The sequence below is a fragment of the Rissa tridactyla genome, chromosome 6 (assembly GCF_028500815.1).
Source record: "Rissa tridactyla isolate bRisTri1 chromosome 6, bRisTri1.patW.cur.20221130, whole genome shotgun sequence".
NCBI classification, from domain to species: domain Eukaryota; kingdom Metazoa; phylum Chordata; class Aves; order Charadriiformes; family Laridae; genus Rissa; species Rissa tridactyla.
The window spans coordinates 22241596-22259831 of NC_071471.1; the positions used below are offsets into that span (position 1 = coordinate 22241596).

Below are 18236 nucleotides of genomic sequence, written 5' to 3' on the forward strand. Positions count from 1 at the left end.
CACATATTTGCCTCATACTTACTGAAAAGTCATCATCGGGGAATAATATCAGATCCTTAAACTGGTTATCCCCGATATTTTTTTCAATCTCTGTGATAACAGCTTCGTAATCCAAAGGCTCCAAGAGTTTGGGTTTTTCCTGCTGTAGAAAAAAACGAAAAGATCAGGCAATCTCTCTACACTCAAATTTGCCTTCATGCCCCTTCATAAAGTGAGACCTGCTGCATTTTTACTTTTTTACACCAAAGTATGAGTAACTTCTGCCCTCCCCATTCTTCCCAGCTTGTTGCAGCTGAGCTCATGTGAGAACTGTGGAAGTGAGAAGTTGGGCCAGTTGTAACAGTCACTCTCCATCTGACAACTCAAGAGCAATCTGTCTGCTCACTACAGAGACCAAACCCACCACGTTAACTCACCTGTCACTCTCAGGAACGCTCTCTCTCTTTCTGCGTAAATACATGTAGGTAAATAGACAGACGGACACAATTTGAGCTGAACATAGATACGACTTTGAGCTAATATGTTTTAGAATAAGTAACCTACTGACCTTCACTGTCTTACACAGTCTTGAACTGCTGGCAGCTTTTAAGCGCCACCCCATTGTTTTACTTCATTTATTCCAGGAGCATAACCTTAAATTATTACCATCTGGCAAACATCCCCATGGTTTCTCTTGTCAGAAACGGGATTAGTATCATCCTAACAGTACTATTATTGCCTGAAGCAGCAGTAAAGTAAGAAACCACCATAGGAACAATCAAACAGAAGTAAAGTCACAATGTCTCAAAATACAATCCAAGAATAGAAAAAGAGAAGCCCATCTGACACGCTAGAACACGTTAAACAAATGAAGAGTCATGTATTAGAGTGACAACGTTTGCCACGTTAAGTCCCTAAATTAACAAAGACTCAAGCATCAGAAAGAGTAAATGAGAAAGGACAAAAGAACTGCTAGAAGCGATGGAAAACCTGGTGAGGAGAGTCAAAAAGGACACTAGTGGAAAGCAAATACAGAAACACTTCTGCAGAGCAGTTTTTCAGTCTAATGCAATGGTGGACATTAAGTAAGTTTTATTTTACCCACTATTCTTGCACTGTGCTACCCAGAATAACATAACATTTCCCTCCCTCTTCCCTGAACCAAAACCATGGTGTGCTGGAAAAGAAAGCTTTCACATCTCTATAAAACAAATTTCTCCAATGGAAAAGCTCATGATTCTCCATCATGTTTTATTATATATATAAAAATATATCATTCACATATGGTCCATTATACATATAACGGTCCAAATATACAAGTCTCTCCCTCTTTTGACTTCGTTCTAGAGAGTTCTTGCTTTTTCAGTAATTACAGTCATCTCAAGATTTCACCCCAACCCTTATGAACGCTGTTTCCCTTCTATATTTAGTTCAAGATTCCCTTTCATATCAAATGCACCTATGAAAAGTTTAGTTAAGTATCAGTAATACAACCACACAAAATAGATTAAAACACTGGGACACACACCTTCCTAGAAAGTTATTCAATTGTTGAATGAGCTTATGACAGAATCACAGAATAACTCAGGACCTCTGCCTGCAGGGCATCTGCTACAACCCCCTGCTCAAAACAGGGCAAGTTGGATGAGGCTGCTTGGGAACGTGTTCAGATGAGTCTTGAAAACCTCCAAGGATGGAGATACAATTTAAAAAGTTGGAGCTGCTCCTTTAACAGTTGAGTCTATTAACTCTCTTCTCAGTCTATTAACTCTCTTAATTCCATTTGCCATCTTAAGAGTTAATAAACTTCTAAAAATCATTAGCATTTAGCATTCACAGGCCAGAAGCACTATCTACTGATGCTGAGACATCGAAGACTTGTAAAAGATAGACAAGATCAACACACAACAGTAATAACTAGAACTTTTTTGAAAGCTCTTTCCCAAGGAAACTGGTTCATGAATGTTGCTATGCCATGTGAGAGAGAGGCAGGAAAGGGAAGCAATACTTGACCTACCTAAATATGTCGTATCTTTAACTGTCAACTCACAGGAAACCACTAAAAGATCTGTCTGTATGAATAAAATAAACAGGGTTTCTGACACACAGATACTGTGCTAGATTCCTTCCTAGATGAATCTGGAGATGTAAAAGGACAGTTGTCTGTCTTGCCTTAGTTATGAAAGCGAGAATGAATTATAAATAAAACTTGGGATTGTTTAACAGAAAAAAATAAACTTATCTAGAGGAAGGCCACTGTAAACCACAAAAGGCCCAAATGGGAAGAAACAGCTTTAAAGTTTAATTTAGGTTCTGTGACAGGACTGTACAGCAGTGTGTGATGTTCAGGTAAGACAAGGCACTCTACCAGGACACGTGAGACTTCATATTAACCCAGCCATGTTACCTTACATTGGCCCAAGCTAGTACTTAGCCCTGGCCAGTACCATGAATTTCCAGTCCTGCTCAAGAAACGCTCGGGTTGAGTAGCAGCTGTACTCTTTAGCGAGGTTTCAGTCTGCCGTTTCCCAACAGCAGTTCCCCGCAGGAATGTAATGGGTTCATCCAACCATCTCAGCATGCTCAGCTCGCTCTCATTTCCTTTCAAGTTATGCTGAGTCACAGTAGTATGCTTTAGCCATGAGTTTTAGACTCTCCTTCGTTAAATCTACCATTGTATCTATTTATTAAATATTCCTATATAGTCGTAAGCCTCAAGGAGTTAAAACATGAAGAGAAAGCACCAGTGCACACTGAGCATACCATCTCTGCTGTACCACTCATTTTGGGAACAATGCCCAGGTCTGAACAAAGTTCACTCAGCAGCAGCAAACTTGTAGTAATGTAACTGTTAACTTCAGTGGGAAACCTTATAGCAACCACTTACAAGAAAACTCAAAGTAAAAGTGAAAAAACACATGCGCTGACATTTATGAGGTACAAGTGTTTCATGCAAGCTTTTTTCCTGTGTAGTGGTTTCACTAAAACGTGTACGTTTTTGGCAGAAATTTTGTGACAGTGACTATTCCTAGCATTAGGCTAATGTTTTTGCAACAATCTCAACTTTTAATAAGTCAGACATGCCACTGACACCATAAGTGTCCACTCTTCAAAATCAGCGATGTGTCAACACAATATTAATCTAGGTCAGATGCTTCTGGCAAAGGTCCATGAATATTAGCTTTCAAAATCTCTTAAAAAAACATAAAGTAAGCAAATGACAAAAGTAGCCACCTTCCTATTGAAGTCATAGACTAAGAGAGAGCTGGGGAATCCCGTATATCTTGGGACCTCTCTTGAAATACGGGGGAATCCCATAAAAATGTGTGGCATTTGCAGGTTCTCTACACCAATGGAAACTACCCTTTTTGCTAGGGCTGGAGAAGGAAGAGGTATTCCTTCTTCCCCCTGGAAATCCCTGTGTAGGGTAGCTACACCTCCTTCAAAATTAACATCACAAAGATGTTCAGGTGCAGCTGGAGGCAGAGTAAGCTATGCCACCTCGGCCTCCCTCTTTTCTCTTCAGAAACTGGCAGCGCTCAGAAAGCCACTCCTGAGAGCTGTGTGAAAGGCTCCAGGGAAAAACTTCTTGACAACTGCAAGGTCATTTACACGAGACTAGAACGCAACTTGAGAAAACTCCAGAGAAACACAGTGAGTGTATGAACATCGCTGGTCCCACAACACTAATTCTCTTGCTCTCGGTGCTGCAAAGCGCATGATCTAATGGAAACATTTTAACAGATGTTAACAGAGAAGTCTTAGGAGCAAGTTTACACATCTGAAATGTAACTAAGTGTAAGTAGGTGTGACATTATCAAAATTACTGCAAAACTTTTCAGTGCAGCACTTCAATATTTATGGTGATGTTTTTCTATTGATGCAATGACAAATACCATTCTTCCTTCTATGGCATTACAGCAAAATCCTGTATAAAAAGCAATACAGTATTATGCCAACTCCCATAAATGAGAGATGGAAGTAATAGCCCATCCTCCTCAATACACCGACTGCAGAGATAATCTAGTCCAGTCCCTGCCCACATCAAGCATGACAGTATAATACACATGACGCTTCTCTTTATCAATTCTGCATGTTCTTACAAACCTTAAGACTATGCAATATGGACACCAACTCCATCCTTCGTAGAGACAGTACTTTGGATTTGGCAAAGCTTAGCACTGCAATGCTTAGTATTGCATCTGTGATGGGAAGTGGCTGCTGGTTTAGTTAGCAGTTTATCTCCAGAAGGCGGGGAATAAGTGCTCAGTTTTCCCGTCACAGGCAGACAGAAGCAGCAATGTTGGGATGAGCGAGTTTCTCCCTGCGAGCACTAGCAGAGATTTGTAAATGAGTAGGGCTGATTTAAAGCTAATTTAATAACCATAGTGCTGCCTCTTCTCAATTTAACTTGTTTGTTCTTTTTGGAAACAGACCAACCTAGCAATCTGTGCCAACATTGAATTATGCTGGCTTGGATTTTTATAATGCTTTTTATATTCTCAATCTCAAGTGAGTAATGAATTACATTTAGTTGCACCGAGACGGTTGTGAACACATCTAGTAAAAAGGCACTCTGACTCCTCACCTGCTACAATTTACCTCACACCCTCACAGTGTTGTGGAGCGTACTTCTGTATGTTGTTAAGCCAACTCTTCCTAACTCTTTTTTTAAACAGTGAAGAGACCTTTAATGAGCATCGGAGCCAACAGAGGGATAATCATTACTTAATTTCACAGGGGTGCAACAGCCTAGATTCCACCAGTGACGTACGGCTTGATGGCCATCATCTTCTGGTCTAGGTACAAAAGCACTATTTTTCCCAGTAATAATGACCAAAAATATCCACATAAATGATTTTACAGAGACCGATATGGTACTTGGCTTGCCTCCAGCTGCACAGACATCATGCATTGATGCTAGTACCCATTTTCTCTTCATAATTAGAGGATAAAATGACTTCCATATCATCCTCCTGAAGCTGTATTTCTGTGAACGCTCATTAAAGGAGGAAATGATGTAACTGAGACCAATAGTCTCTGGATAGTCATCCTAAGCACTTCCCTATTCTAAAAATAAACTACACCAAATGCTATGATTTTCTAATGCTTTAATGACGTATTATTCCCAGACACCAAATCCTGAGTATCTAAAATTTATTGAATTTAATACAGATGTTTAAATGAGTTTCTTCTCTTCCCCATGCCAGGAAGAAGAAAATTAAAGAAACAGATACCCATAAAGAATTTAAGCTGATGGACTTCAGTTACCTTGACTAAAATATCTTGATGACAGGAGGATCCACTGCATGGGCATAAAAAGTCAAAAGAACTGCGATGGTTAGATTGGCCAAGATCAAGCAGGACTCTGACTTCACATTTCATCCAAGCTATGGCTTGTCTAAAATCACAATTCATTCTAGTATATATTTGAAATACTGAAATGGGCAGATTTACAAGAGGAAGGGTCACTTAATGAAATAACAGCGTCACCTTCCTTCATTCTTTACAGACTTCCCAGTGATACGATTAACCGAGCCCAATCCTACTAAAACTCACAACAGCAAATTAAATTACTTCCTGGGATGACATCAATGTGAAGTGCTTCTCACACTTCTTGTTATTCTGTTCTTTTCCCCAGTTAAATATTGTCTCTGGCATAATAGATGACTTTATATTTTTTTATACGGTTAATAGATGTAGTTAATTTTTATCCCACCAGGGTGGGCCAATTGAAATTAAATATTTCTTTGCCAAGCCTGCCCAAACTGAAGCTAAACATTAGTTGGGATTCCATGACTTTTGGAAGAGGTGTAGCATAGAGGCTGAATTTAACCCTGTCTTCTGATGTGCTAGCAAAACTGAGTGCCCAGCAGCTCTGAGGCATGAAGCTGAGGCTAGAAAACCATTCACTTTTTCTGGAGTCACCATAACTTTCGCTTTTTTGTAGGATCACCGTATGTCTCAATCCACCATAAGGCAGCACAGCAGTTTGATGCTGGCGACGATTTCCACAGGAAGGGTATCTGCATTGGACGCAGCAGCTGAGATGAGGGGTGAGCAGCCAGAGGCCCAAATGTGCTCCTGGCAACAAGTCCCACACCAGCATTTGTACCAGTGAGCAGACACAGTGCAGCCACAGAAGGACTATGGTGTCCCCAACACCCACAAGCAGCTGAGTTAGGAGTGACAGGTCTCATCAACTCAAAACGCTCTCACCCCACAGGCCTGCCCTCTCTCCGCTCCCAACATGCTCCACACGATGTTATAGATTTTCTTTAAGGAAAATAAGTTTTGCATATCAAGCACAGGAGAGGAAATTCAGGGTCTGCAAAAGGTATCTGGGGAAAGGACAGGGATGCACAGCCAGAGCCAGCAGGCAGATGGTCCCTCCTTTTTTTCTAGATCTCACCATTTTTATGATTGCTTGGCCTGGTATGCATCTATTTGCAGTCAATAAACTCTCTGGCCACATACAAAGGCTACATTTGGCTCAGCATGTGATCCACAGTCAATAAAATTTATTAAAATTGGTGGTACAAAGAAAGATTTCTGTGACACCCCCTCCCTTCCAACCCTAAAACACGTACACTTGTCAGGTCCAAAATGTTTAATTTGTCATGTCTTTCAGCAAACCTTGGAGAATGGCACTTGGAAAGAATCCAGCCAGTCTTTCAGGGCTACAGAGCACAACTGATACGCTCCTTAGCGTCAGCAGTGAAGCCGACATGCCAATAAATTTCATTAAGGGGATTGCCAGTTCCCACAAGATTCTGGTACAGAGAAAATTGGAAAGAATTACAGAAAGATTCAAACCCCCAAATTCCTGGAGTTTCAGAAATTGGTTTCCAAAATGCTATACTACCTATCAGCTTACGCAGTACAAAAGCAGGGGATCCTGTGAACATCCTGCTGTGAATAAAGAAAGTGAAAAGTCATTTTCTTTCATTAAAGCCTCTTTATTCAAAGAAAATTCTGATTGACACAAATAAGGGATTTGCTTGATTAAATGAGGCTTATGCTGTACAAATACAGCTTGGATGGGATGAATCCTAATTGCTTACACTGGAAATTACTTATTGTTTTGTGAATCAAAATCTATACGGGTCTACTTTGCATATTTTCCTTTAAGAGTTACCATAAGATAATTCAGTGTGCTAAATATTTGAAAAATGGAAACACCTCTCATCTGGATGAGTTAACAGATCATTTTCATTTTAACTGCTGGGCCAGCTGCAGCCACCGGAGACTTCAGTGGCACACAGACACGTAACTTCTCCAGCAAGCCAACCGACGAGTGACCAGGGTTAAGACTACTCAAACCACAGAGACCTCTTCTCAGGCAACTGGGAGCAACCTTCTCTTTCTGATACCTTTTGTTTCTCAAGTTAGAATTCATCGTTGCTTTCATTATGAATTTTGAAAGCACTAGGCCTCGTAAAACTATCTCACTTATGGTTAAAAGGCGCAAGCCACACAGGACTGTTGGTTCAGCAAAGCACCCATCCTGGGGCGAGAGAGGGGGTGCTTCATGCTACGCTCGACTTAGTCATAAGTGTTTCCTGAATTCTGTTTCGCAACCATGATTATACACCTGGCATTGTAGCCTCGCTGAGGCGCTTTCTGAATGTGGAAGGCATATGCATGGGCATCAATGCACGTGCATCTTCAATGACCAGCACTTGCCATTTTAGTCATTAGATAAAACTACCAACATAGTCTGCAAAATATTCAAGGTAACAAGGAAACAACCAGCTTGTTCTCTGTGTTTATGCAGTAGCTGAAAACCCTTTTTAGGAAGAGGATAAACAAATTTCATTTAATCAGAAAATTACTAAAATCAGCATTATCATGCCACTGACAACAAGACCTCTATAGAAACTGCTAAATTTTTAAATTAAATTTCATGTATTGGCTTTTCAAAATGTCAAAAGTGACAGCTTCCAAATAGTGAGTACTTCTGAAGCCTAGACTAAATATTTGCCCATAGGTCACTTCAGGGGAAAAACAAGAAAGCCTTGTAAAGTATCTTAAGGGTTGTTGTTTTTTAAAGTTTAATTTACACGGACCTCTAACCTGGCAACACTCAGCCACTTCACTCCCCTTACCTGACCTCAGCCGGGGCAGGGGGGGGGGAAGTGCAGTTAGAGCAACAAAAGGTTTTCTTTAAAGCTACCACGCTGAATCTATTCATAAAGAAAGCAAGCAAAAGCCAAAGATATTATTCACTCATCTTCATAGAGACATCTGAACGGACAGGTAGGATGCACTGGAAGGGGACTGGGAAGAAGGGATAAAGGGATAGGAACTGGGGGGGCAGAGCTGGAATGCTCCAAGCGGCCACTTGCCTCATTAACGATTACTTCACCCCAGGAAAGGAGAAGTGAATTGTCCTGCCCTGGGCACCACAGAGGGGATGCTGGTCTGAGTCTAGTTCAACTATTCTGTAAACACTCGTTGCTTCATGTTCGCTTTTTCTAGCGTGGCCTTAGGTGGGCAGATTCATGGTCACCAAGAGGAATGTTAACAAAACCATCCTGCAAATTGCACGTAGTGGATTTGACGAAAGCTTTTAAGCTTCCAGTACAAAGTTTATGTAAACAGCACTTCTCATTCTGTCTGCGTATACAAACACACACACACATATATAACTTCACATATACAGAGAAAGTCATTGTAGTCTAAGGAAAATCTACATTAAAAAAAATGATACTCATAATTTTTGCCCTTAAGTGGCCCTCAGATGACCCTCATAGCAAAATAGGAACTCAGCTCTGACACCTACAGCATCTCTACAGCAATAATAGAACCAGTTGTAGCAACAAGATCAGATCAAACCAGCACCCCCGGTTTGTGCAACCTGGGTGAATAAGGGAGATGGAGCAATCCACCCACACATGTCTTCATACAGGTTCAGAGGAAGGACCAAAGGCAGGATATGCCAGGTATTCCTAGCTCCTCCACCACGCTCATCTAGCAACACCTGCTGCTAAAACAGGGGCATATTTTACATAACACTGTGCGGAGAACAGAATTGTCTTTAAAAACATTTTTATTTAGTTTGAAAATAAAGATTTCTTTTTAGTAGACCTTGTTTTCAGAGTACAAGGGAGACTTTTTAAGTACTGAAGGGAAAATTCTAATTCTGTTCATTAGATCATGTTCTGATGCTAAAGACTTTGATCACTATTGCAAATCTGATGAAGTTGCAACAGTGCATAAGCAAACCACATTGCCCATTTTCACTTAAATACTAAAATTTAGATGTATAAAGTCCTAGATCTGTAGACTGAGCAAACAGCTTTTTTGAAAGGGGCTCAACCACTTCAGGAGCCCCTGAAGCAAAAACAACTGACAAAAATGTTTGCATTAGCTCTAAATAAACTTTTCAAAAATACCATTTGACTTCTAGAGAGTACTTAGTAATAAGTCACTGTCCCGTAGGGCAAATGTCATATATGCTGTTCTGCTTCATTTTACTCAGTGAATATCTCCCTTTTTCTACCTACACTATGGTTACTTACCTCTTCATGAGTTACAGATATTTTTCATGCTACGTGTCTGAGTAAATAACTGTAAGTGTTTCCACAGAGGCTTTATCTGTAAAAAGTAGTTCATCTATACATGACCATAACAAACTCAGCTCTCACAATGACTTTAAAATTATAATCGTTTCCTTGACATCAACTATCCTCCCAATCAATTATCTAGCTATCAAGTCATTTACACACACAGAACGTAAATGAGAGCAAAATCTGGTCAACGACACTGAGCTCAATCAACAACCTACAATCAATTAAAACTAATCAGATCATAATCAGTCTTACAAAAAGAAAAGAGTCTCCAGTAAACAATACAAGTCCATCTACAGAAATTACAGGTCTAAATGTAGTATACTAAGAAATGCACTCTTTGAATAAGGTCCCCATATACAAAAACCCTCACAGCTACAGTGGGTGCTAACACCACTTTGAAATCTGCAGCATCGGAGGTGCGGAGGACTGATGCATGAAGGAGAGATTGGCTCCTGGCTGACAGCAAAAAGTGCCCGTAGGCCAAAGATTTAACATGCTCCAATTATGAACTATTGGGTAGAAAGACACAGGTCACAAGCCACAAAAGTAAAGCCAAGTGTGACCGCCTTTCCTAAGGGCTAAGCACTCTGCAAGCGTACTGAGAAATACGCCCACAGAATAATGTGACACAGTGACCCCATCTTAGTCTATCTTATGTCTGAAAAGAACAGAAATCAGAACAGATTCCTCTGAAATCCCTGACGTTCCAGCAGCCAGACTCTTCATGGCAAGCACAGTATGAGCCACAAGCCTCCGATGAAAAAGGCACATTACCTATTTCCAATCAAAGGCAAGAGGCACACAGTTAAAAGTGCTCTAAGTTTTATGTCAGAGTAGGATACATTTTATTGACTCTTAGAAATCACAACAATTTAAAGGTTCTTTGGCACCACTAAACTGAACAGACTCTCAGCTTCTATTATCTGATGATACAGGCAAAAACGAACAAATATATTCCACTTTATCTGCAGGCAGGCTACTGATTTATTGTTATTATTCGAGCTCTGTTTTATTTCCAGCCTTACTTTCCTGTAAGGCTTCAACCACTTCTGGTGGGCACTAGTCACGTATAGTCAGGATTTTTACAATAATGACAAAAATCCTAGCCTGGATTTAAGAGGACAAGTCAAGCAGCTGTGCCTACCTCCTACCAAAGTCTCGCAAACTGCCAGGGTTAGATGCTTTCAGCAGCACCACCAGCATTCGTTCTTAGGACCTAAGACCATGAAACTTAAACTTGGTATCTTTGACTGCATGCCAATAGCTCAGGGCAGCCAGAACTACACTGTAAAGTAGCCTTGTCAAAAAGATTCATTTCCGTGTAAAATATCTGTCCAAAATGGCAGCTAGTCACAAGTAAACCCCAAACACTCTACTAGATGAACCATAGATCATCTTAACAAACCTGTGACCAATTGTTACAACTGCAGTTATTTTCCTTCCTACTTAAAAAAGCTGATGAAAATAATCTTCTTCAGCATATTATCACTGGTTCTTTATTGCAGTGGACATGCAGAATAGCCTTGAAAGCGCCTCCAGTATGCACTGAAAGCCAGTACTTGCCTAAGGCTTCTCAACAGAAGGCTCTAAGCATTTTACCTAAAATTGTCTGCAGTTTTAATTTCATTCAGAAAAGTGTACGCACAATGCCATTAACATGAGCTGCCCAGTGTCACGCAGCAGAGTTACAGGAGGTGCAGTCCTGGCCCGAAGCCATTGATGGCAAAGCTGCCATCTACCTCGCAGGGCAGAACCTCACTCCAGCTTTCCACCAAGGGCTCTGGAGCTTTCTCCATTTGCTCCCTGCAGTGCAGGAGGACAGTGGCTTCCTCCTCCTCCTCCTGGCCAAGAGGCACAAACGGCCCATAGCAGATCATGAGATCTGAAATAGCACAGAGTAACCTTTCTACTCTAGAACCAGCATTATTGATTTTCATGGAACCACCAAGCACAAGTTACCAGGCGCCAGAGAGACAATGCTGCTATCAGTATGTGTCTGATCGACAACATGATGCTATACAACAGTCTCCCTAATGCGCCTGAGTTCTGTAAACTCCTGAACTCCCCATGCTTCAGTCTCAGACTTCAGTAATCATTCTCCAATGTTCAGTCCCTCGTCACACAGACTGATGAGACAGCTGATCCTACATACACACCATGGAATAAAACCTACTCTCTCCTATGTGTAGTGTTTGACCTGAAATTTCCTAGCAATTTTGTAGAAGAGATGGAAGAATGGGTGCATACTCACGCAGCTTAATCTGTGAATTTCTCCTTGATTCACTCGCCTAATGGTCCTTCTTTTCTTCCGCAGTTCACTGGGCTCCCTTCTGAATCTCCCGCGAAAGCTCATTGTATCCGTAGGAATTCAAGCAGCAAACAAATCTCTCCTTAAAAACTGCGCTCCTTTAACCTCTTTCCTTCAGCAGCTTCAGCATAACAACTGGAAGCTGCGTATACTGTTCAAGGGGAAGTATGTCTAAAACTTACATGCTGTATCCACAGTAACTGAACAGAAAGAAGAAGAAAACCAGCGATAACTCATTTCTTCCTGTGAATAATATTCTGCTATTAAGGCAAGAGTGTCTCATTAAACCATAAATGCACCCAGCCCCCGCCTCTAATGCAAATCAAAATAGGAAGTTGTAGAAAAAACGTTTGCAACTGAACATCTATCTTTGTCTCAAAACCCACTACATCCTTTCTCCTCACCACCCTCCCTGACTCGAAAGCCAAAACGGCTGCACTCTTACTTCATGTGCACGTATGTCTGCAAGCTAAAAAAAGGCATTCACAGAACAACCACCTCCTACCAAGCCCCTCGGTAGCAGACTTGAATCACAGAGCACACAGCCACAGGTTTGTGCTGCCGGGGCCGAGACTTTTGGACTAAGGTAACAGTTCCCCTTTCAAAGTGGTGTGAAACATCAGTAAGAGGAAGCATCCTACAAACTCCTAAATCTGCAGACAGTTATGAAAAGGGAAAGCCAAATAAATTTATATACTAATATCCGAAATACATTTCTGGCTTGTAAAAACCTGGGTTTAGAAGTGCTTGTCACCTGCTCACGAAGAAAAATCACTGCTTGCTTGAACGCTGCTCCCATCTCAGGTGAGAGTGAAGCTGCCAGACAAAGCCTGTTCCCCAGATGCCCCAGCAGGGGCAATGACAGCAGCTCCCCCACCCTGCTGCCCTGTGCGGGGGCAATCACAGCAGCACCCCCACAGGTCAGGAGCCCCTCACTCAGTGCCTCAGAACTGCAGAGGCAATAGGAGCAGTGGCACAAGCAATCAAACTGTTCTTAATTAAGGTAGGAGACTAGCCCAATGTTCAGCTGTCTGAAGGCTGGCAGGGCACAAAGGTCTTTTAAAACTGAACAAACGCCCTCAGTGCCCACACATGTGCGTGTACACACACAGCTCCTTTTCTTCTCTTTTGTTCCAGCTGAGGATTCATCCTGCTGTAGCAGCAAAGCTGCATTCCCCCTGTGCACACAGTCTTTACGTGGCATGCATTAGTTTTTTTATTCATATCAGTGTGCATAACTAAGACACATTGACAGTTTTTCTGCTTTTTCATTCTGGATTTTTTGCAAATTGGATGATGAGCATCTTTTTCACGACTTATTTCAATTCAGTACTCTGAGATCTGCAACTTTACTCTTAGTGGCTTTTCCTTTTCTTTCCAGCAAATAATTCTGAGTTATCTGAACTCTTTCACACATTTTTCAGCGTTAGTAACATTTGATCCAAAGTAACAAACCTCTGCAGAATTTCCACAATTGTTCCACATGCAGGATTTTCCATGCCAGAAGAGCCATTACACCGAGCCCAGCGTGTCTGACCTGAGCACTACAAAACAACACATCAGTCTCATTAGCTTGCTTTCATATTCCACGGATAAAACATGGTGCAACTTCACGAATTAAAAGCCCATCTCATCATTGCCTTCATAATCTAGCTTTGTCTTTGAGAAGATCACCTCCTCCAAACGGAGCATTACTAGCCTGCTCTGTGAGTGCTTAAGACAGATTTCACTGTACTCCTACTTGGTGGTGAAAAGCATCTATGTCTGGCTCTAGAAAACAGAAAAGACAACAGAAACCCTTTGCCAAGGTATGCAGACATTTCAAGTGGCTACCAATATAGCACCGCAACATTAACCAAGTTGGAATCACGCTTGTTTTCTCTCAAACCACCATGCTATCTATACTGAATCCCAAGTACCTCTCACATAACATAGTAAACACAGCTGCCAAGATAAGAGGTTCTTGCCAGAAGTTAAATTTAATGCTGGATCCATCAGCTCTGCTGGCTTAACCTTAAGCAGGTATCAGTTCCTCTCAGAGGCTCCTTCGCCTATTGACTCCTTTCGTCGACTGTCACTCAGAACGAGCTGACTCCATCTTTCTTTTCCTCAGCTGCCTCCAGCAGCACCGAGGAGCGCTTCCAGGGTGTCCTTTCCACCCAGATAAGGGTCACCACCGCTTCCTGTAACTTTGATGAACTTGCGTTACTCCCAAATAATACAAAAGATGAACTTAGGTTCAAGTTTCCAGCTGGTCCTTATCCAATTTATTCTGAATATACACTGAGTATCTTCTGTCCAAAGATTTTCATTCTTAATATTATTAAACCTCATTCATTTCCATATCTCTGATAGGCAGTTTTTCAGACTTGATGCTACAGGCACTGAGCGTTGTATTTTCTCAACACCAAGGCATTAAAAGGTTGAAACAATAAAGTAACAAGTAAGCTATAGCATTCACTCAGAGATATAAACAGAACGAATAGTAAACAACTGCAAATAAAGATCCCACTTTCTTAGATCTGTTTTGAATGCAAATCCCTCTACCCTTGTAATGGGGAATAACATTGCCAGTCAAACGTCTAATAATGCTTTGTCCTGCAGCAGAAGTACAAAGCAAACTTCATTAGCATCAGTGTGACTGTAAAAGATTTCCTAATTTTTCCTCAAAGACTTCTCTATAACTTCAATTAAAGTCATCAGGTACTTTAAGATGATCACAAAATTGGTTACGGTAATATGTTATGGTTATGTTAATATGAATAAAGCTCCTGCGCTGCTTCTGAATTCAGAACTAGTACGTACAAGGTGAGAAGTATTATCCATATCTCAAATTGTCCTAAGAAAAGAGGTATTTGGTCACAGGAAATCCACAAGCCTTAGTTTACCTCTGTGAACTGCTGTACCAGATTCCTACAGTCAAAATAAGGAATTTGAAGCACTTCAGAAAAATGATAAAACATGTAAGGTGGTCAATTCAGTGTTTAATTACCATCTGCTCTGCTGTCTTTGCTGAATATTTCCATCTGTTCCCAGCATTTTGAAGAAACCTACTAATATCTAGATAGGAAAAAATAATAACATTTGATATCTCTATTTCTGTTAAGGAACAGCTATGCATTCCATTTGCTTCAGAGCCACGAGCATTCAGTTTTCTGATAGGGGTCACGAATTCTTTAATAACTTTTTTATTCTCTTTCCTACATTTCTTCCAGAGCTTCTGTCCAACTTAATTTATTTCCCTCTTAAATCTATTCACTGTCACGCTTCATTGACTTCAGTTTGAATCTATGATATACAGCAATACGTAAAAACATACTGCTGGACAAAACTAATGCACTGCTACCGTATGTCGTGCAATCACTGCAAAATGAATTTCACTACTGCTTTGCCAGCAGCCGTAGAAAGATAGAAAGATTTAGTCCCTAAAGTGTTTATTTTCAACCAACATAAAATACACTCCCAAACAGGCTAAATATTTAAGTAGCTGTGTAGGATATACTAAATTCACCATACTGTCCTCCTAAAATAATATAATCTACCACCTTCAATCAAGAAGGATCGAGAAATGAAGCTTCAGTTAGCCACACTGGCTTTTTTTTTTTTTCCCCTCAAAGTTAGAGGAGGGGAAAAGAAAAAAAAAAAATCACATGCAAAGATCGAATTCACAGCAAGTTTCAGGGAATGAATGCTTCCCTTCAGCTCAGGACTTCTGACTGGGGGCAATGCTGACATGTACAAACACAGTGCAAGTCAAAAACATCATCTTGACTTATGTCCATGTATATATAAATAACTGCACATCCACAGTCATTATGCGCCTAATCCCAACTCAGGCCTTCTGTTTAACAGATTTGAGAAAGGCAGTTTAATTAATAAGTATGAAAACTCCTTTTGCTGCAACAAGGTGCATCAACTGCGTATTATGCCTATTCTGAAATTAAATTCTGAAATGAAAGACAAACCTCGCGTAACGAAACTTACTTAATTTATAAACTAAGACCACCACGATGACAGTGATGCTGCCATTCAGACAGTCTGGAGCATAGACCAGTACTGAGAAATCTGGCTGACAAACTTAACGCTTTGCCACTTGGCAGAGTGCAGATAAGATACCTGCCTGCTTCCCTTGAATGGCTTGTGGCATTTCCAGTACGTCAGAGTTCCTGGTAGAACCACAGCAATAAAGTTGTTGAAGAAAAACCAAACAGCCATGCCAAACATCCAGCCCTTGGAGCAGAAACAGAAACAATTCTGCACCTCACAACCATGACTTTAGCACATGGCCAGCTATCATCTCAGGTACCGGTGAGAAGAAAAAATATGGTACCCTGGAGAGAGTCACAAAAGGCTATTATTTTTTTAAAAAATAAATTAATTTTTAAAATTATTTTTATTAAAAAAAAACGAAAAAACACAAAACTTACTGCACATAGCCTTCCATCCTTTTCTATCCCATATTATGGATGTAGGATGCAGAAGTCACAAAATTTGGAGACCTTGCTGGTATACTCAACACAGTTAATACCCCACAGCACGCAGGCAGTGCCAGGAGATAAGCTATATTAGTACAAACTGATGCTGCTTTTCATATATTCCTCACCTGGACTTCAATTTCAGCCTCCCAACAAGCCCACCATCACTGTCACACCCCAAGCGGTGCAGCAGGGCAACGCTGCTAGGAGTCAGTTTTGCATTTGGACAAAGCAAGCTGCATCCAATATAATTTTCCACCCTTGGTGTGGTCAGAGTGCTTTCTAGGAAATTGACTGTAGTGAGTGGCAACACACTGCATGTATTTTCAGATATGTTTGCCAAAAATCTACTAATGGGACTGTGAGACTAAAAGTGACCATATACCCATGTTTGTCTTATCTGCATCTTCCAGGCGCCAGGAATAGTGCATGTTCTGTAGCGGTTTGTGAATGCATGGAAAAACTGCACTGGCTAACAGCTTCATGCTGGATGGGTAAAGCAGATCGCTACACTGGGACCAGAAACGGAGCGGCTAGCAGACAATGCGGGAAGCCCTCGTTACCTCCCTCCCGATCCCTATGGCATCAAAGATGGGGGAGGGAGAGTGGACATCAAGAAGATATGATCTTTTGGAATTAAATGTTCAGTATTAGTCTACGGTTTGAAAATGTTTGGTCTTTTAAAGAGGGTGAAAATATAAAACCAAAACAATTCAGACAGAAAGGTAAAACAATTTAGTTCGGAAAAACTACATATGAAGCAACCTTTTGCGAAGTCACGCTAGCATTGAATCAACTGGAAGCAAATTACACTGGTTTTTGAGAAATGTGACTCCACTTATGGTCTAACAACTTAAGCTGAAACGTCAGCCTTTGCACACAAACCCTGCATGAAGCCATTAGAACAGCTGACGCTGCATTTTGCCTACAAATCCATACAGCTAGCTCTGACCAGGCAGAGGGCCGGGAATCCATCACGCTAGAAACGCCATCAGCACACAAGGTGAGCTCTCCAAGGCAGGGCAACAATGCCCCTGCATAAATACCCATGAAAAGAAGCCCCTTACATTTGTCAGAGGTCTGCTAACACGTCTTTCCAATTAACAGTCCCCGATGTCAGTGACTCCACCTACGTCAATCCATTTCTTTTCTTCCCAGCCCGGCAGCGCGCTGATCTCAGCTACTCCTTCCTCTGGGCCTTCACCTTATGCCCCAGATATCAGTGCACTCAGGCAGAACTAATTTGTGAGAGGCTGCTGCATTTCTCTGCCCTGCCTGAAAGGCTAAAACACACCTTCTGGATAAACTGGTGGCGTGAGGAGCCCTCGGCGGCCCATCTCTTTGCACTTTGCCAGAGCTGATAAGATTCATCTGTAGCTGGAAGTGTCCCCTGGGTGGGGTGAGGAGAAGGCCTCGGGGAGGGCAGTCTGTCGGCTCCCAGCCTGATCCGGCACACGGCGCTTCAGGGCCCTTAAAAGACCTATATTTCGTCGCCTCAGAATGGCCTTTTAAGCACTCACAAGAGGTTGCTGGCAAGGCCCACGCTCCAAAAGCCACTTATGACCCCTTTGCTGATTTTACCGCTCCTAAAAACCGCCTGGCTGTTCTCCCGTGTGGAAGGCGGGCTGAGCCGAGCCAGCAGCAGCCCCTCCCGCTCCCACACCTTGCCACTCTCTCCTGGCCACAGCAATGTTTCTACCAGCCAATGCCACAAGAACACGAACACAACAGCAGCGTCATTTCAGCACCTTTCCAAGTTAGAAACCCACCCGCACCTGGCATGAATATAATACATTCCCTTGCCACTGGACGGAGAAGGGCCTTGTAGAACCTGATGATGCAACCCCAAAGGCCTCCAGCTACGGCCACACAGTGTCATAGAATAGTTAGAGGTGGAAG

At 41.6% G+C, this 18236-nt stretch overlaps 1 protein-coding gene across 12 annotated transcripts in view; it reads right to left on the reverse strand.

Moving 5' to 3' along the window:
* Positions 1-18236, reverse strand: part of DOCK10 (dedicator of cytokinesis 10) — a 161045-nt gene that overhangs the window by 101320 nt on the left and 41489 nt on the right. For 8 of the 12 annotated variants that reach the window (XM_054205105.1, XM_054205112.1, XM_054205107.1 and 5 more), the window contains exon 2: positions 23-142. In XM_054205105.1, coding sequence (XP_054061080.1) covers positions 23-142 — 120 coding nt within the window. Of the gene's footprint in view, positions 1-22; positions 143-11805; positions 12258-18236 lie in introns of those variants that run through there. The other 4 variants (XM_054205111.1, XM_054205102.1, XM_054205109.1 and 1 more) reach the window with 3 other exon arrangements.